This window comes from Stegodyphus dumicola, chromosome 7 (genome assembly GCF_044657685.1).
Source record: "Stegodyphus dumicola isolate Sdum_Otavi_A_Nest chromosome 7, ASM4465768v1".
Classification (NCBI taxonomy): Eukaryota; Metazoa; Arthropoda; class Arachnida; order Araneae; family Eresidae; genus Stegodyphus; species Stegodyphus dumicola.
In genome coordinates this window covers 34,865,515-34,886,825 of record NC_140774.1, presented here as the reverse complement: position 1 = coordinate 34,886,825, position 21,311 = coordinate 34,865,515, and the positions used below count along the sequence as shown (strand labels likewise).

Genomic DNA, 21,311 nt, shown 5'->3' with positions numbered 1-21,311 from the left:
TTGACAAGTTAGGAGATAAAGCACACAGAAACTAGCGAGAACATTGGTTTGCATACTGAGACAAATTTCTAATTATTGTCAGAGAAGATCGATAATTAAAGAGAAGGAAATTGATATAAACTAGCCAAAATGTTTGGGAAGGCTTGTATAGACATTAGGTATTTTTGAAAGCAATTAATAATGCTTCGCCGGGAATCGAACCGAGGACCTCAGGATTACCGCTACCAGTGTGCAAACCACTACGCCAAGAAGGTGGGAGAAATACCTTGTATACTCCCCCTTTTAAAAGGCGACTGGGGTTTTTTAGGGGATCCAATCGCCAAATCCTTTGTGTGGAGAACACAGGATGATGAACTTTGATGGAACATTATCCAACAGCCATCAAGTAACCATCAACACCATCAAGTAAAACTTATACTTTGCATCTCCTGAGACTTATAATATATATAAAATAACTTATCACCTCTGGTGCTTTAATGGCTTATCGGAACCTTAAAGTATATTAACTGGGTCACAACCGCTGGAACTCTACACAAAGCTATGACATTAACTGCATTAAGCAGAGCTTGACTAACTTTCAACACTTGCCAACCATGCCTACATCAGGCTTTTCAGGTTTGTTCCAAACAGCAGGTCTCTCTATAGACAAGCAGCAGAGGGACAACATTCAGTCTTTTGTTATGAGTCATGCAAATTATGATCTCGCTTCTCATTTCAACCTATGCCGTTTGACATAAAATCTCCCTACTATTTGCTAAACCTCTAGACTGACCAAGTATGTGACAAAATGAGACATTAAAAAAAAAAAAAAAAAAAAAAGCATAAAGCTAACTATTAGTAAAATGTAAATGCCACTTATCTTCTTTTAAATATGTCCAACTATTATAAGTGTAAAATATTTAGTGCTACTTGATAAACTGCATGAAGTTTATTTTATTCTCAAACTTATTAATAATTATGTTAGTTAATTCATGTTTAGTAATAATGCATACTACTTAGGGATCTATTTTATTTTTAAGATGGTATTACAAAAGTGAAATTCAGGCATAAAATAATATTTTTAATTGAATTTATTCAGTTCCCATTTGCTCATAGGTCCTTAATTTTTTTCATTAATGGTCCTTAAAAGTCCTTAAAAGTACTTACTTTCTCCATGTGCAAAAATGTGTATGAACCCTATTTTCCTATACGAACCTCAATGCCTGAAGAACCTATTCACGAACCAATACGGTGCTGCATCGATTGGAGATAACGTAATCTAATCTAAACAAAAGTTGTGACCCATCACTCACCATGCAAGATACCTAGACTTGATTTCCTTATAAATAAGGAAATAAAGTCTTCTGTAGGCAATTCCCCCCCCCCCGCATACTGTATTTAAAACAAATATATGATGAACTAAAATTTTGATTCATTATGTCGGTGGCCATAGGTATGATATAAATCAGTCTTGAATGAGTTGACATAAGGATTAAGATATAAACATGCAATGAATGAAACATTCTTTTCCAAAGTTATGTCTGGAATATATAATATTAAAGTAATCTTTGCTAGTGAACTAATGAATGCATCCGATGTAAACAGCATAATTTTTTGGGGGGCAAGGGGGATGATTGTGAAAGAATTTTAATGATTGAACATACCTGATTCAGTTTCAGAAGGCAGTAAGGTTAAAATAGAAAGTTTGGGCAACTCCAGAAAATTTCTGGGCGTCAGTTCTAGCTAAACAGTGATGTAAAGATTTTTTTTTTTTTTTTTTGTCTTCAGTCTTTTAAAAGGGGGATTTAAGAAAAACCCCTTGCAGGGGGAGCATGAATGTTTTTTTAAATTGTTGATTTGATGTGTGACAAGTGCCAGTGTCTTGTTGGAACCTAATTCATCTTGATGCATTGCACTATTCACTGCATTTTCAAATGCTGTTCAGCAATAGAAATACTAATAAAATACTGTTGAACAATAAAAATTCCTTACGTTTGCAAAAATTACATGTCTGCTTAGTAATATAGACAGAGTTCTAATGCAGGCATTGTATCACTGTTAAACAACAAATGACACATATACAACAATGGCTCATTACTACTACTACTCCAGTGGTGTATAATGATATGCAATACATTTATTACAGCTGTCAGTTCAGTTTATAATAAGATGTTTACTTGATGTGTATGACTTTTTTATTTCTTAGTGTAATGTCATCTAAATCATACATCAGCTGTTTCTTCTAATCAGATTGAATCTATGAGACATACATCTGTCAAATAAAAGAGTTTTTACTACTCTGTGTATAATTATATTATAATTTGATATATGTAGTAATTGAATATTATGTTGTTAATGTATTTTATTCTTAATCAATGTATTTTTTTCTTGTCAGTTTTAGTTAATGATCCATATGGCTTTGGTGACCCTCTTAGAGACAACATATTACAGCAAAAACCATCTACTCCGCATCTTGTTAACAGGCCAAAGATTTTACTTTCTCTGAATAATAATTCTACAACTACTGGTTTTATAAAACAATATTTAATATTGAAACCTGGAGCTCTGAAGGTTGGAAACACATATTTATTTCAAGTGAATGCTAAAAGCAGTGGTAATTATTTCATAGTCATAATTAAAAAAACTACTAGAAAACTGTAACAACATTGAAAAGTATTAAAAACTCTTAATACTAATTTTATTTTATGGTTTCAGTTGGTAGTTTGGAAGGTTCTGCTATTCAGTATTTCAAAGTGAATGTTGGTCCTACAAATGGCCGATGCACTCTGATGCCTGTAAAAGGGTATAGTATGAACTTCTACTTTGGAATGCATTGTTTAGAATGGAAGAGTGATCATCAGCCATTATATTATGAATTAAGTTACTCCCTTGTGGATGAAGACCCAGGACATCTAATTTACTTCGGTTTAAATAGAAATGTAAAATTTGTTCTTCCAGCTGGCTATTCGTCTAATACATATAATGGTAATGATATATTATGTTTACTTGGTTTGATATATAAACAGAACTTAATCTAGAGTTTAGTTGATTACACCTAAGAATTGTCTAAATTGATTAAATAAGTTATATGTTTTATAATTAAAAATATAAATATGTTTTCTTTTAAGAAGCATTGTGCAGCTTAACATTATGTTAATATGATTCATCCAAGGCAATATTTGCCATAAAAGGTATTTAAACATTGAATTATCTCTCTTTTAGAATATCTTCATATTAGGCTTACTTATTTTTAGCAAGTACATATATGCAAGCTATCTCATAACTATGCCAGTATAGTAGCTTAATTCCGTGTAATTAGAATATTTTCTTATAAATTACTCATGCATTTCTTATAGGTTTCTAATTCTCATATTTTTTATTTTCTACTGCTTGCAAACATATAAAATTAATAATGGTTGTTTTTTAAATATTTTTAACATAAATATTATTTAATTAGAAAACCTTATTTTTACTCCCTTTCTTTTCTATCCCTCCGTTAACTTGTTTAATCTCATGCTTGCAGAACATACTGTTTTTTAAATCAAGTGTTTTTTAATTGTGAGCTTTTTATTTGAATTTGAATTCAAAAGGAAGAATTAAAAATTATTTTGTAATTGCATCTATACTAGTGGTCAACCTAGGCTGAGAATATTAGATATGCTAGAAAGCATGTGTATCTGCCGAAGAATATAGTTCTAGCACTTATAATTTAGAAATTAAACAATAGTTTATGAATATTAATGAGGTATAAAGATTGATTAGGAATGGGAACTTAGGAAATAGATATTCAACACTTTTTTTTTTTTTTTTTTTAAGTAGTAAACGTATCAGTTATTTGATGACGAATAAGAATAGATCCTGTTTTGGCATAGTTGGCGAAACTGAAAATCGCTAGCAACCCATACATGCTCCCTGCCTTTGTAAGAAGAGCAATACAATACCCTATTAACCAAATCTGAAGAAAGGAAACCAGTGGTCATGGGGCATTCTACTCAACAGTGAAATTTTTATGTCCCTGGAGGTTGAAAATTTTTTGTTTGCTTTATATGCAGCTTGTGTGTTTAATTTCTAAGTTTCAGCATTTATAAATTTGTATGTCAGTTTCCCTTTATTCCCTACCCCTTTTTTGTATATGCCTAATACGTTCATATTTTGTGATGCTGTTACTCCCATATACCTTTTTTAATGCTGAATATCCTTGAGAATCACCATCCCAGTAAAATTCTATATATTTTAGTTGCCTTGAGTATTCAAAATTTTAAATTCTTAAATGCACTAACTGTACTTGACAATGAACCAGGATGTTTCCAAATGCCATTGCAAAAGATACCACAAACTGTCTCAGAATCATCATTTGCTTTCAAACTTTTGATTTCTGATGCAACTGCATTCTTGGAATCTTGAGCAATAATTGAAGCAATCTGCAATAGATTTTTTTTCACATTTCTTATAGCCTCCTTTGACAAGCAGAGCATATTCAGTGCTGCATACTGTTTTTTATCCTATACGTGTTAGCCTTATAGAAAATACAAACTGAGTGTTTGTTTCATTAATTTAATTTTTTTTTTTTTACTAGTTGCAAATGCATTTTGAAAGTTGCAGTTTTTACATTTGATAGACATCCTCAAAGTCAAACCGAAACTTGAACCTTTAACTAGCTGTAAACATAGTGGACAACACGTTTTAAATACATTTGTAAATATTTCGGGTCTATTATATGTTTCCCAAGCGCCACATTTGATTTATTGACCATATTTTCATCTTTAATTTCTTTGATTGATTGAATTTTCATTTCGCTGTCTGTATTTATATTTTCACCAACAGTATTTGATCTAGAAATACGAATTTTTGTTTCTCAGTCGCATGCTTATTTTTTGTATTACCCATGTTAAAAGTAAAATAAAAAAACATAGGAAAGTAAATAGAAAATCGATAACACCATAATTCCAAATGCAAGCAAATATCAAATGTCAGAATCCAGACAAATTGCTTACAATACACTAGAGATAGTAAACAGCATTAGATATTGTTTCGGAAATTGTACTGCATTGAAATGAAGCCATACATGAAAATACAAGCATAATGCAGGTATCACTTAAACATTTAAAATATCCCTTAAATATAAAAAAAATACACCATAAATTATCCAAATGACTACAATTTTCAGTTTTGAAATAACTACTTAAGCTGTATTGGCAGTTGCTGTTTTGTACTAAAATGTTTATAATATGATTTCTTTTTATTGTTGAATAAGGCAATTTTAGGAAGCCAAGCTTCCAATTATTTTAATAAAAGAATAAATTAAAATTTGGTATTTTATCAAAATTGATCATTTTAATGCAGTCAGGTACATTCCCTTAGGAAAGTCCAAAAAAAAAATGTTATTGGTAAAAATAAAGGATCTCTATTATGATTGTTGGAAAGAGAAATGGAACATTTCAGAAAAAAGGAAAGATTATTTCTTGAACTTATGAAGTTTCTAAAGATATAAGAATGATATTTGGTTTTGATTACAATCAAATAATTACTGGATACGGGCGCTTCCCGGCATACCTGAAAAGATTTAATTTGCAAAATAATATCTTTGTAGTGCTGAAGGCAATAAGCGACATTTCGTCGAAGGTTGCATATTATCGCAAAATGTTAGGGAAAAACATTGTAACATAAAGGAATTCTATTGCTGCAGGAAAGAGTTTACATTTGCAAAGAATTGATGAACTTTATAAATGGCAATAGAACAATACTGGGAATTTTGGTTTGATGTCTTTAACAGCATTTTAGTTTTAATGTGTTTTCAATGTGCTGTGTTAATCATGGTGCCGATTATTATCGGCCAGGAGAGTTGCAGCACATTCACATATTGCATTACTTTCCATAAAGAGTATAATTATGAATGTTCTTAATTAAGCTACATATATATTAAGTATGATATTTAAATGGGATTTACTCATATTATTGCTTTGGGTTCAATCAAACAGTGAAAATAATAAATTAACATGTAACATCACTTCTGGAAATAAATCAATTTTATCCTTTAGAAATATATTTCTAATAATACCTTTTCATAGCATTGTACCATTTTGAGTGAGTGGCATTTTCTGTGAATTTTAATGCTTTGCCGAAATTAACTATCCAATGTGTTCTTTTCTAATATTTATATCCCTTCTTGTCAAAAAGGAATTTGGATTTTATCTTCAGATCTATCCACATATTTGACTTCAGACTGCAAAATAAAATTTTTTTTGTTTGTTATTTACTCTTCCAATCACATTATATCTTTAATTATTGCAGCCTAGGCTTAAAGTGAGAAATTTCAAATAAGAGATTGAAATAAATAATAATAATAATAATAGTGAAATAAATTTGATGCTTGCCAGAGATTTAGATATATAGAGATTTGCTGCTTGCCATTGTTATTATTAAGTAATAATTAAGGCATTACACATAACAGTGAAATAATGTTTGTAAACTGCCTGCGAAATGTAACTTGAATTTCTTAAATAATACTAGATATAATAAATCTATAAACATTAAAATTCAAAACTAATCTGAATCCCCTCCTTTTTTTCACAGTAAATTGACGTGCATATTACTCTATAAATAAAACAAAGCTAATTCCTGAAAAATTTATAGATATATTTTAGCATTTTCTTTCAATTATTTTATTTGCGTTCAGTCAAACACATTTTTCTGATAGTTGTACTAAATTTAAGAGGTGCTTCATAGGCATTCGAAGAAATCAGTTTTTTTATCTTAACTAAGTGTAACAGCTTTGGAAACAAAACTGCAAAGGCAGAGCCTGTATTGAGCCAGAGCTTACCGTAGCTGGGCTATGGTAATTCTTAGTTTTTAACCAAAATAATAATTCCAACTGAATTCCATATCAGATGAGCTCTTATACTTTAATTTGTTATTTAATTCTGTCAGTAATTTAACGTATACTGCCTATAATTTAATAATCTTTTTAATCATCTCTCTGCTTTTGCTATATTTCATTATCGGTTTATTTATTTACTTTTGTTCAACATTCCTGTGGCCTTTAGGGCTCCAGCTCTTTTAATTTTATAAATTGAGTCTTGTGCAAAGGATATTATTACTCCAATTTAACTTTAAATATTATTTCAGCCTTTGATGTTGTAAATTGTTCAGTGCATGTGAACTAAATTTCAAAATATGGGGATCACGTAAAGCAATGCAGTTTGTCTGGCTTAGAACATTAACAACTTGAGCTTCATTGTACACCTGACCACCTTCCCATTAATAATAATAACAAAAATTTGCTGATTTAACTCACCAAGTTCGGCAAACAACTGCCAAATTATATGCACACATTATTGAAGAAATGAGTGGAATTGAATATGGATAACTTGAAAAACTGGAGGAAAAGCTGCGATTTGGTCGTTGTAGTCTTGTTAAATGTTTTCAGATTAGATTGACGACAAGTATAGATGAGAATTATTATTCAACAGAAACTATAAACTTAACATAATGTATTCATATTTTAGAATATTGTTTTATTCCAGTATTTGATTTTCATTTATTTCACATTTTAATTTTATTTCTATGTACTGAATTCATACATAAGTCAATATTCAGTTTTTCTCCTTTCCAGTGTATCTCAATGTAGTTGTAAGAGACAGTATAGGAGCTGCTACAAAAGTCTGTTCTCTTGCACGAATGGTTGAACCCTTACCTATTGACACTTCATTGGAACGTTATATGTGAGTATACTTTTAGAGTAGTGAAGATATATAATATAATCCTTCCTGTTTTAATTCTAGGAGTATGAAATTTATTGCTGCTGTTGTTGCTAATGCTCGCTTGTCTGACCTATAGTCAGCCCAAGCTCATGAAATTCCTCGTGGTAAGGAGTGCAAGTTTTACACCTACCGTTGGCAACAGCCTTGAGCACCATACAGGTGACAGTGCGATTTAGCTCATTTGCGCCCCCAATATTTATAGAGTACCCCTGGGAGCGGGTTTCAAGAGTCTCCCACCCCTCTTCCCCTACTACCAACCTCTCAAGGACTTTCAACTCACCGCATATTTAGAGTGCCCTCACATTCATGAAGATTCTTCATTATTTAATTTCTTTAAATATAATACAGAAGGATTATGTTCAGTCGCAACAATTTGAAAAGTGATACAGTTATTCGATACAAAATGCCATTTCGAGATTCATAGACTTTCTGCGCTAATGGCCCTTTGGGCTAATAATTTAGTAATAATTAGATCTGAATGCAGAAAAATAAAAAAATTATCATTTAATTATTTTTTTGCATTTTAATGTAATAATTTGTATTTTTGTATTAAATATGGTAAATATAATTTGAACAGTTTTGTATTTGTACTAGTATTTGTGGATAATTATTTCAGAATATGAAATGTTAAAAAAAAGTATAGATACATTATACAAAACCTACTTTGAGCAGCAAGAATTTGAAAAAAAGGTAGGTGTCAAATCTACTTCACTTGTGTTCTCTTGCATGAGAATGGAGCATGTGCTTTCTCAGGTTAATTGGAAGTTAAATTGGCTAAAGAGTAATGTCATGTAGCAACCGTTTTAAATTAGCATTTATTTTTTAGTGTGTTAGCATAGTTTTTCTAATGCTTTTAGTGTTTCGGTATGTCTTTAATTATTATATCAGTAATCTGCCTTGTTCAAGGATATGTATTTTGTTAAATTAATGTGAATATTTGGCCATTATCAACTTCAGGAAAACCACAATATATTTTCTTGTATCTCTATCATTTAACTTTATAAATAGTCCTTGAGTCATTCATTCATTAATTAACCATAGACGTCACATTTTCTGAACTGTTTTCCTCCCTTTATGGAAATAAAGCAGTTGCTCAAAACGTACACCTTACTGTCAATCATCTTCAAAGCAAAACAAATTTTTAAAAAATGTAAGAAAATGCTATAATATTTAATTTTGTTTATGTTTAATTGTGTCAAACTATCAACTATTTATGTATTTAAATATTGTGATCTTCTATTTGTGCTAAAAAATAAATTTTTTTGGCTATTATGGGAAGTGTAGTGTAAATGAAATACAGTCAAAAGTCATTAATTCGGACTCGACGGGACTTCGGCGATTCCGGATTATAGATCATCAGTTTAAATCTGGTAAGATGGCATGCAGAAATTATAAAATTAAAAATATGAAACCGTAATTTATGAAATAAAGAACAATTATGATCTAAAGGGTATCAAAATTTACACACACACACACACAAAAAAAAAAAAAAAAAAAAGCTTAATATTTATTTGTTTACTTTATTAAACATTTCTTTCAATGTAAGTTGTTTCAGTTGCTTCGTTTTTATGTGATAATACTTTCTCTTTAATTCTATAAACAGACATAATTTCTTCTTCAGTTACAAAGTTCCGCTATTCAAGTCCTATAATTGCTGTGTTGAGAATAGCGACTATTTGTCAATCGAAATTTTTTCCTTCTCAATAACCTCTGTGTCAGTTCCTTCACTATTGAAGTGAATTATAATGACGAAGAATTTGATTTAAATCATATCAAAGACAGAGTAAATCGAGATAAAATACTACATTTAGTAAGGAATTACAAGCCAAATAAAATAAAAACATCTGCCCTGAAGATAAGGATAGTGCTGACAGATCAACTTCCAATTCATAGCGTGCCCCCCTCCCCGCCGCTGAGCAGCATGAAATTGATGAACAGATTTCGGAATGGTTAGAGAAACGAAGGATATTCCTTTATCCATGTTTTGCAGCAATTCCACTTTTTGTTTAATGGACTTCGAAACATACTTTCGCTTTGTAGATCCTTTACATATTAGTAAATATATATCGTAAATTCTATTTAACATAATCGAAAGTTCAAGCTTACTTTTATAAAATTGCTCTAACAGTCTGCAAAAAATAATAAGCCGGATCCAATTTGAAGATTAAGGAACAACGCAATCTGCAACATTAACTGAATTAGATAATTTTAGCTTAGCTTATACCGTCTGTTATACATTAAACACGCATTCGTAAACGTATTATGTGCATGCGCACATGTGTATTCGCAGCCGTAAAGGTCTTACGCACATGCGTCAACGCGATGCATGCGCAGAAAGTTTGTGGCTTTGATGTCCGGATTATAGATCGTTTCGGATTATGTGTGTCCGAATTAACAACTTTTGACTGTACAGTGCTCTTTATAATTTGTTTCGCAAATACACTTCAAAATAAATATGTATGTTTTGTTATTAGCTATAATGAAACATTTCATCCTGGATCTGAATTAAAGAAATTGTTAGGAGCGAAAAGGAATCAAGCTGCTTTGCATAGAATTCATGTTTTGTCATCATCTCTGAACAATGTTTTAGATGACTGGTTTCCAGCAGATCCTGATGGAAAAATTCTGAGAGAAAAAATCAGACTTAAATATTTTGAAGTTATTAACAATCTGAAAATATTAAATAAGGTAAAGATATTTTTTCTCTTAATGAATGAGAATGTCTGTAATAACTTCTATTCAGTATTAATGATAGATGAAAGTATTACCGTATATACCCACGTATAAGTCGACCCCCCCCCCCACTTCGACATAAAAAATTCGTAGAAAATAAGAAACCCGCGAATAAGTCAACCCCCCACTTCCGCAATCGATCGAGAAACTTCGAAACATTTTTTTAAAGTACTACATGTATTCAAAATCATCTGAGGAAAAAAAAAGTAAATATACGATAAAAAATACCTTGGTAAATAAGCAAAATCAAAATCCTTTAACATCCGATTCATGGTCCAATTCGCCAAACATTTCATAGAACTCTTCTGTTGTCATTGGCTCGTCATCATACATATTTTCAGTCTCGAACTCTGTATTGTTACAATCACTACTAGAGCCTTTGTCATCATTTTCACTTTCAAAAGCAGCATCATCTTCCGTGCTGTCTAGTTCGTTGTTAATACAACATTTTTTAAATGATTTTATAATCATTTCAGAGGGTATTTCGTTCCAAGCATCTTTACCCACTGAGCAATTAATGCAATATCGGGCTTCTTAATGTTGCCTCCCTTTGTAAATGTTGGTCGACCGGAACTAATCCACTCTGCCCAATATTTTCTAACATTTACTTTGAAGGGCTTATTGAGGCAGACATCTAGGGTTTGAATGACGGATGTCAGTCCTCCCAGAATTACAGCCACAGTCTTTTTTAGGTGTTTTGTCACTTCCTCAGGCAAAAGTGTCGCCAACATATCCAACACGCAGGATAATTGAAGAAAAATGATCGTATATAGTAACCTTCTAGAATTTGTTCTGGAAAAGATTCGCGTACGTAAAATCTATCTGCATTTTCCCTTTTTAAAAGTTAAAAGAAATATTCAAAACTGTTCAGTTATTGTGTGGGCTATTTTTTTTAATTTTGACGTGTACGCCTGTTAACAAAAGTATTTCATGAATGAACAATAACTATTATAAAGACTTATACGTACATAAAAACTATCTGCATTTCTCTTTTCTTGGCGTGTTGGCAAAACTTTTTTATTCTCGATATTGATCGGTTATTCGGGGGCCGAAAATTCTTTGGTTTAATCGAAACTTACTCTAGTTAAAGTATGAAACTCTGTGATTAGTTCGTCACATAATTTAAATCATGAAATTACTTCAAGTAAGTGACTTATTTGATAAGTCATCCAATTTGAGTGCGGGAAGAAAACAACTGCATTCTATAAAGAAATTTTTGAACTTCCGATTCTTTTAATTTTTTATGGCCCTGTGTTTAAGTCAACGCCTGCACTTTGAAGCCTTTTTTTTTTTTTTTTTTTGTCCAAAATATCTCGACTTATACGCGGGTATATACGGTTCCTTAGTACCTTATTCGAATAGAAATTTTAAATTTTGAAATTTGTAATGTTTCTCCTTCCCCCCCCCCCTTTTTTTTTTTTTTTTTTGATTGAAGTGCTAAAATATTGCACAGCATAACTTTCCATTTGCTTTCTCATTGTAAAAATTAATGCACTAGATGATGTATATATTGTGTAATAGTTAGAAGTCTTACTAATCATATTTGAGATTTGCTAGACATAATTTTTGTTGAAATGTTATCACGATTTGACTACAAGCAGATTGTATAAGTCAGAAGGATAGTATGTCGCTCCTGTACATATGCTTTGATGCTTTTAGTTTTTTAGAGGAAATAATACAGGGTTCGTATGGTCCTTAAAAGTCCTTAAATTTTTTGGAATCGATTTTTGGTCCTTAAAAGTCCTTAAATTTTGGCCAAAATCAGCAGAAGGTCCTTAATTTTAATCATCTGAAATTTCTGTCTGTTTTTACAACTGCTATATTAGCATTTTGGAGGAATATTTTTGGCGATTCACTGCCGTATATATGGTAAATCTTTTGAATGGGTTCATGAGTTATAATTTGCCATTTCTGGATTTTGTTGTTCTGTGTGTCACTAAATTCTAAAAATTCTGCCACACCAGCTCTGTAACGGGCCTTTACCATATATATTTCATATTTCTTCTGAATGTTCATATTACTAAAGAAATAAAATTAGCCACTTTTTCTATACATTCTAAATGTATTTAGTGTTTTTTAGAATAACAGAAATCCGTAATTAAATCCAAAAATTATAAAATGGAATGGAAACGTGTTGAAGAAAGAAACCGAATACATAAAGAAAATGATTCTTCAAAGATATGTGCAGTTATTATTATGTAAATTACCCAATTGTTTATGATTTCAGCCTTTACTATAATTTTCCCATTTCTGTTTCCTCATATGATAGTTTACTGAGCCAGAATAAATTAAAATAAAATTTTATAATCTTTGGCCAATAGTCCACATTTTTAGTTTGAATTTGACTGTTCTTGTTTAATTGCATCACCGTGAGCTGCAATTGATTTTGTTAGCATCAGAACATGCCTTTATGTTCTAAATCCTTTTTAAATAAGAGGCTTATTTAAACCTTTGTCTGATATTGTAATTACTTTTGGCCATAGCGATAATTTGCATAATGCCTGTCGGAGGTTTTGGACTATTTAACTTTACCAGATCAAGTAAACTCTCATAGGTATGCTGCTAAAAAAAAGGGGGGGGCAGTTCTATATCTCCCGTTCTACTGAGTCGATTCACGAAATTCAAATTGCATTCTTCATGTCTCGAAAGCGCGACTTAGGATATATATTAGATTTATATATAGCACTATTCTAACATAGATATTTTGACACAAAATCGAACTTTTTCTGAAATAACATACCAATTTTTTTACATATTTTGATTCTACGACTCAAATTATGCCTAAATATTAAATTTTGTAAAATTCGGTGCGAAATTTAGGGAGAAATTCAACAATTTATATTTGTGCTTTTTATTCAATTTGCGCCAAAACTAGTTCACTTGTTGAACTTCTTAATATGTGGCAACCTATTTTCATTTCCATTTTTACATAGTGCGTGAGAGGAAAAAAAGACTCAGTCTTTCTTTCTTTCAAATAATATTCTTTATATTATATTTTTAATTATAATTGTTTTTAAGCAATTTATTTTTTTTTTTTTTTCCGAATTTCATTTTAACTGTTTACGTTGCATAGTTTCTTTCGGATAACTGTTTTAAAAATTTCTATTTACTCATTCGAACTGCGTCAAATAGTTTTCTTTGTACTATATTTTTAGTCATAGTTACTATTTAGGTAATTTTTAAATTTTTAGACTTTTATTTTAATTGTTAGTGTTGCATTGTCTCTTCGGATAATTATTTTAAAATTTTCTATTTATTCATTCGAACTGAGCATTGTAAATATATTTATAAATATAAATTTTCCAGAATTTGATTTTATTTATTTGAATTGTGTTTCTTTCGGAAGAATACTTTGTGACCCAGACTACGAAGCATTTAAAAACTGCATATATTAAAAGAGAAAATACAGTAAAGCACAGTCAACACGCCTTTTAGTGTTCTGTTCAGAAAAGATATATAAATAAGAGAGATGTATAACTGAAATTTAACATAGAATGACTGGCATACACTGATTTAAACAGTTTTTCTTTGGGCATTCTGCTTTATTCTTACTCTTTTTCTTCAGGCATTCTGCAAGTATATTAAAAAGCATCCAACTTTTAGAAAGATCTTGGTATTTCTGACAATCATTTTAAATAAAGTTATTTCCTTCCATTTCATAAAGGCCCACAAACGGTCGAGTGGCAAAGTCGCTGAACACTGATAGTTCACTCCGGGGTTCAAATCCCTGTAAACGGACTGCTTGCATGGCCGTTTTTGTGGAATTTTCTCATGTGTAACGTGTATGCCAGCTGGTTTCCTTTAGAAAGTTCTTCACGAAGGCATCCTTCCTTTTAGGCAGATAGCCCTGCTTTCCATAACCTAATAATCGAATTCAATCCATTTCATCAGTATTTAAGTCAGAGCCGTTATCAATCTTTAGCGGTTAGCATTTTGAAGGTATGAGATGAAAGGAAAGGCTGGTTTCATCAAGAGGTTTTGGTTTATTTAGTTATGGCAAAGCACACTAGGGCTATCTGTCTAAGTTTAGGGATGCCTTCGTGGAGGACTTTCTAAGGGAAACTGGTTCGTATACACGTTAGACATGGGGGAAACCATCAAAACGCCCATGCAGCCAGCCCGTTTGTGGGATTCGAACCTCAGACCGAACTACCAGTCTAAAACTGAACCATTATAGTCTAAAACCAGTTGCTCTTCACTTTAATCTGCAATGATATTGTTTTTGTCTTTTCTGTTAACACAAGCTGAATTGATGGTATTTGCTGGTGTACACCTCCAAGTGTTTTCTGCTTGAACACCTAAATTCCTTAAAGTATCCTGAAAGTGTATTCAAAAGCATTCAACTTTTTGAAACATCTTGGTATGTCTGACAGCCAAATTTCCCTCCAAATTTTTGCTTCCTTTTCTCTTTAAATTTTCTTCTTTCTTTCTACAGTTATTTTCAGTGCTCACACAAGAAAAATTAAGATTTTTCGATTGCTAGACTTCCATAAATTTTGCATTCTTGTCATTTTTTTAAAAATATCAATTGCATCAACTGCATTTCAGTTGAAGACAGCTTTTCATTTTCTAGATATTTTAACTATAAACAAAGTATAGAGCAAAGTCCAAAGGATAAATATTTAAATTAAAAAATTTTTTGCTAAATGACAAAGAAATAAAACAGTCCAGCAGTGTTTATTCTGTACCACCGAGTGACCCGATTCTTATATCGGCTGAAACAATCTAAATCTAATTAAAGATCATGTTTTTTTATACAATCTATAACGTGAGAGAAAAATTAGCTTCTTAAAACATTCTTTCTAAGAGGAATAATATAAAAATTTATATTTATATATATATATATTTTTTAAGCTGAGACTTGAACCAAACTGAAAATCCATAAACCACATTTGACATTATTATCGCTAAAAAAAAGATGCCAAATTTCAAAATGCGAAAATATGTAAATTCGTGGATATCTTAGAAAATTTTGAATAAAACAGTCTAATTTTTGCAGGTATGCTTAGAAATACACCTACTTTAAGATGATGGTAAAAATTTCAGAAGTTATAATTCAAATTTTTTTTCAAAAAATTTATAAAATTTATTTAAAAATAGTAATTTAAAAAATAAAACACAAAAAATTGGTAAATTTTATTTGGAATGAACCTAAATTTCGAAATGTGAAAGGAAAAATCATAAAAGTTTAATAAAAAAAAAAGAGATATTAATAAATACACTCATGTCCATAAATTAAGGATAATTCGGAGTCACGCGGAAATCGAACTCTAAAATAAATATATCACCTGTAAAATCACTACACACATCTTCAAGGATCATATGCAAATTTCAGAAAGTAACCAGATGACACAGATGGTACGTCACAATGACGAGAGTGTAAGAGAGTGATATATAAGGAATACAGACAAAGTAAAATTGTTCGCAGGCGCTTTATAAGTATTTCAGTGCAATAACCGAATAGTTACGACACAAAGGATGATTATTAAAATAAATTTTAAAAATATTAAATTCAAAAATTAAAACCCCAACATCCTGATTGAGTTTTTCTTCTAACAATTGTAGATTTATGCGATCTGAGCTTTGTTCAAGAGTGGTGGTGGTACTAGTGCTTTGTAGCAGTGATACTAAAGGTTTTGAATTTTTGTTTAAACGTGTTAGTCAAAAGGTTGAGAACTGCTGCTATAGACTGACCAAGTATGTGACAAAATGAGACATAAAAAAAATCAACATAAATCTATCTGTTAGTAGAACGTAAATGTGACTTATCTTCTTTCAAATATGTCCAACTATTATAAGTGTAAAATATTTAATGATAAATTGCATAAAGTTTATTTTATTCTCAAACTTATTAATAATTATGTTCATTAATTCATGTTTAGTAATAATGCGTACTACTTAGGAATCTATTTTATTTTTAGGATGGTATTACAAAAGTGAAATTCAGGCATAGACAATATTTTTAATTGAATTTATTCATTTCCCATTTGCTCATAGGTCCTTAATTTTTTTTCATTAATGGTCCTTAAAAGTACTTAATTTCCGTGTGCAGAAAATTGTATGAACCCTGGGTAGGAACATAAGGGAATTGAAGCATATCATGCATGATATGCTGGGAGCAAAGAGTTTAAAGTATTTATTAAAAAGACCATTTGCTTTAAATATAATTTAGCAGCCTGTTATTATTAGTGATATAAATGTGTATGTATTAAGCAAGTTTACTTTTTCTGGATGGAAATATTTATCTGAAACTTATGACAATATGTCTAAGAGTAAACTGCTAAAATTTTCCTTTATGCATTATACGATTTCATTTGTACAATTGTGCAATTTTTATTTAAATTTTTACTACTAAAAATACTGTACTGCTGTTAATGTTATACCATATTATCTCAATGGTAGTTTTTCATAACTGTGTTTTTAATTGTTATATTTCTACAAGGAGAAGGAGACAACAGAAATAAAAAAAAAAAAAAAAGAAAGAAAGAAAGAAAGAAAGAAACTTGTAAGGCAAAGCAAATTAAAAGTCATTGGTAATGAGTGATTTAGAATTCCCCAAACAGCGTTTTGTTGACATATATTTTTCTGATTTTTCAGTATTTTTCTCGGTTCATCATAACGATGTTCAGTTTTCTTACTAAGATAGCTTTACAAAATTTGTTTTTGTCTTTTTATTATTAACCTTTTGTATGGTTACTTTTTTTATTATACTATATCACATTCATTTCGCTTACGCGACCTACTATTCCATTCAACAGCTCACAAAATGTTTAAAAACAGCATATCTTTAGAACTTCGAATAGACAGTCTCATGCTGGATATATAAAAATGTCTTATTCCGTACAGTGTGGCTACTGCTCGCTTTCAAACCGTTGAGCTTGTTAATCAAAATTTCGTTTATGATTTACAAAATATGAAATAGATAATAAAACAAATTCCAAATTCGGGCTTCCAGCTGCCCATGTTCGGGTGGAGGTCTGCATTATTCAAAATTGGATGGTTCTAAGTAATGTTGTTTTTTCACGGAGCGGAAATCATTCATACAATCTCTTCATTATTTAATTTCTTTAAATGCAATGCAGGGCGATAATACAAAGATCCAAATTTCAGATAATTATCACCAAAAGAAGCATTTCTGAATTTACAGTTAAGCTATGCGTACTCATCATAAAGCTTTTTTTCCCTATAGAATAATTGTTTGGCTATAGGGAATTGATGTTTTTCTTATATACCATCTCCTTTAGAAAGATTGGCTTTCCAAAGGGCTTTCTAAGAGAAACCAGCTCATACCCCTGTATTATGCATGAGAAAAACCCCAAGCAACTAGTCTGTTTGATACAGAGAATTGAGTATAACGTGACCAACAGTATTTAGCAATTTTATTTCCTCAGCTGCATCACTTTCTCTTAGAATTTTCAAGTTCCTCCTTATCTTAATTATTGTTACTGGATATTTTCTTGCTGCAGTAAATAGTGATAATACCTTTCTAGATAGGTTGTGACTTCATTTACTTTTAATGATTAGAATGAAGGGAAAGCCCTCCAAACCTTTAAAAACATCCATAGTTATTTCCATACAATACTACAATGGGTTTCCATTTAACTAAAAAAATGTGGGCAATAATTTTATTAATATATTCCTTATAATGCTGAGTTGAATGCTAATTCTGCATTGTTATTCAGACAAACTGGTTGACACAGATAGCTGCCTTACTAGAAAAGAAAAATCATTTAGTCACAATGTAATAAGATTATTTGCTCTTTTCCCTTTTTTTTTTTTTTTTTTTTTTTTTTTTTTTTTTTTTTAGGTATTGTTCCCTACAAAAATCCTTAAATTTATGAGTAATTAAAAAATTTGTTAAGAATAATCATTTTTTATTTACGTAGAATAAATTTCTGTAACATAAGAATTAAATGAGTTATTATACCTTAGCCTTTGAAAAATGAGGTAAAGAAAATCAATTTTGAAACAAAAAATGGCTGTCTTAGAAGATCTATATTTTTATTCCACCATTGTCTAAAATCGAGAATTTTAAGCAGAGAAACCAACCAGCATTGGTAATTCAGGCGGGTTATACTTGTACTAACTTTTAACTGTAGCTTTGTAATGTTATTTATATTGTGCCACTTTATGCTAGAAATGTCAGATTAGACAATTTGCACTGTGCAACATATTTTAACTTTATATTGTAATGATAGGTTGAAGCTGTGCAAGCTTTGTCTGCTCTAAGTGAAATCATTTCTGATGTGCAAAATGTAAGTAGGTATCAAAGTATCATTATTTTACGTAGTTTTTCATTTTTTGATGGTATATCTTTTCTTATGTAATTTGTTCTTAATTATTTTCAGATAAACGTTTTTGATCTTCAAAAGGCATACAACATCTACTTGAAAATATATGTCCTTAGATCAAGATTGTATGGTTCTTATGCATCTGCAAAACTGCAATATGCAATAATGGTATTCTTATCAAAATTAGGCTATGCAACACAGTCTAATTCTGTGAGAAATCATGAATTAAATAGCATATCAAGAGAATATTTAATAGATGAGATAAAGGTAAACTTTATTTATTTATTTTTTTTTTTTTTACTTTCATGTAATATTATTGAAAATTAATAAGGTTATGAAGTTTTCTTAAGAAGGTGAGCTGTCATTATTTTATTTTATAAACTAGTTAGTCCATGTTACACTGTGTATTCAAATGCATATTTAAAATGAAAGAATGGGTATCTAAATTGTGAAGTTAAGGTGTTTAGCTCAAGGTCTGTGTGGCTGTAGAGCATAGTTCATTCAGTTTTGACTAAATTACTGCTGTCATTAAGCATTAAATAAGTCTGGCAAATAGTCCCTCTGGCAAAGCAACTCAACCATGCCTTTATGGCAGAAGTTTTTTATCCGCAATGACCAAGTACGTTCTCTCTGTTTTGAAGAAATTATTCCTGGCATTAAGTAGTCATTCCATTAACCAGATACATGCCTTTACAGTAGAAATCAGCTGTCCGCTGCATAAGAAATTTTAAGTACAGCCCTCTTTACATCATGGTGGTACTGCAATCATTGTCTTTTCATGAGATTTTCCACCTGGTTAGTGGTGAAAAAAATTACATGGCTAGATGTTTGGAGTGCAAGTAAGAAATCTTTAACTTAAGGGCATGGAGCAATCACATTGTTGGGCTATAAGAATAACAATTTAACAGATGTTAGGACATTTTGCTTTAACTTTCAGCTACTGATGTTATCAACACTGCCGATTCTGACATTTTAAGATTTGAGACTTCCTACCATCTTATCAGTTACAAAAAATTGTATAAATTTTTGAAGCCATAAAGATTGTGTTATTTTTAATTTCAAACGCATATCATAATATTTGTATGATTACTTTATTAACATTTTTAAAGGATACATGAATCTTCTGAATTATAAATTAACTGCAAAAAAATTATTTTTCCTACCAGAATATTCACACTATGGTACAGAATCATCAGTGCCAACAAATCTGAATAATTTATTATTCTTGAAATTAACGCAAATAATTTTGACTACTGACTCTTCTATCAAAATTAATGTAGCACTTTCTTTCTGAATATTATCTTTAAGGCTCATGTGTGATATCTACTTGATCGTACTGAGTTGTCTTTATGTTATTAATTTCATTTCATATGAAATTTATGTAATACAGAGATATTTAAAAAAAACGGAAAAATATTTACTTTTTTGTTACATATTTGTAATTTTAGGAAATTATGTTGACAAGGCATAAAATAGAAGATCCCATTGATATCATAGTACCTCATATATTTATTCGAGCTTTGTACCTGCTGAAAGAGAATAGATTCTTTTTGCAACTTAAACAAACAAAAGTTAAAATAGATGGTTTTATTTTAAAGTCCAGAAAAGAAAAAAGTAGAATCAAAAGGTAATTTTTTTATTATTTGGTTTTTTAAATGTTATTTTGCTTTAAAATTATGTTTGATTATAATTTGGTATTATGTTTTAAAATGTCAAAGTTTAGTATTATTCATAGGGTAAGATATTCTTGATTTTTGTTATTTATTTTTTTAGATGTCAGTCATTTGATTGCTTGCAGTCTATAGAATATCCATTATTGATAGCTCAGGAGTTTGACTACATCACTATGTATCACAATGAGATGTTATTAAAAGATTCACATACCACAATAGTTTCTCTAGTGTTAACATTGCTGTTTGATGACCAGTTTGAACAAACAGAACATTATTTAAATTTCACTGTTTATTTTCCTCGCAACCATACCTATCAGGTAAGCTTCTGTAAGTAGTGAATGCTAATAAACTTTGTTAGACTTATACAAACAATTATTCTATTGAGTTTGATGAATTAAATATTTAAGTAAGGGTTATATTTTTAATAATCTTCTTATATTTCTTTAAATAGCTATTATATACTATCTAGTTATGAAATATTTCAAAATAAGTATCTTCAAATACATTAGTTTATTTCAGCATTTAGTATTGTAAAAACTAATTGAAATATTTTAAAACTGCCTGTATGTCTGTTTTCACATAATTAGATGTAGCAACACTATGTTGCTATGTTGAGTTTTGGGAAGATCACATAAGATTTATCTATTGAGTTTTAGTTCTAATTGTTTCAAACTCATTCAAGCAAATTGCTAGATAATAATTGGCAGCAATTATTACTAAAATGTCTCAATTTGCTTTTCCTATAAAATGTCATCTATTTATGGATATAATTTTCTGTGCAGTTAATTGTTTGTTTTGTTCTCGTGAACATCTCCTATCATACATTTGAAATGAATCCAATCTATTAATTACTACTGGATTTAAAGTAAAATTTA

At 30.3% G+C, this 21,311-nt stretch overlaps 1 protein-coding gene across 1 annotated transcript in view; it reads left to right on the top strand.

Annotated features, from left to right (window-relative positions):
- LOC118188978 (polycystin-1-like protein 1) overlaps positions 1 to 21,311 on the top strand; it is a 601,848-nt gene that overhangs the window by 522,373 nt on the left and 58,164 nt on the right. Inside the window, exons 26-33 of the mRNA XM_085820080.1 lie at positions 2,375 to 2,593; positions 2,695 to 2,964; positions 7,592 to 7,700; positions 10,214 to 10,427; positions 18,671 to 18,727; positions 18,821 to 19,030; positions 20,212 to 20,390; positions 20,537 to 20,753. Of these exons, the coding sequence (XP_085676206.1) occupies positions 2,375 to 2,593; positions 2,695 to 2,964; positions 7,592 to 7,700; positions 10,214 to 10,427; positions 18,671 to 18,727; positions 18,821 to 19,030; positions 20,212 to 20,390; positions 20,537 to 20,753 (1,475 nt within the window). The remainder of the gene's footprint in view (positions 1 to 2,374; positions 2,594 to 2,694; positions 2,965 to 7,591; positions 7,701 to 10,213; positions 10,428 to 18,670; positions 18,728 to 18,820; positions 19,031 to 20,211; positions 20,391 to 20,536; positions 20,754 to 21,311) is intronic.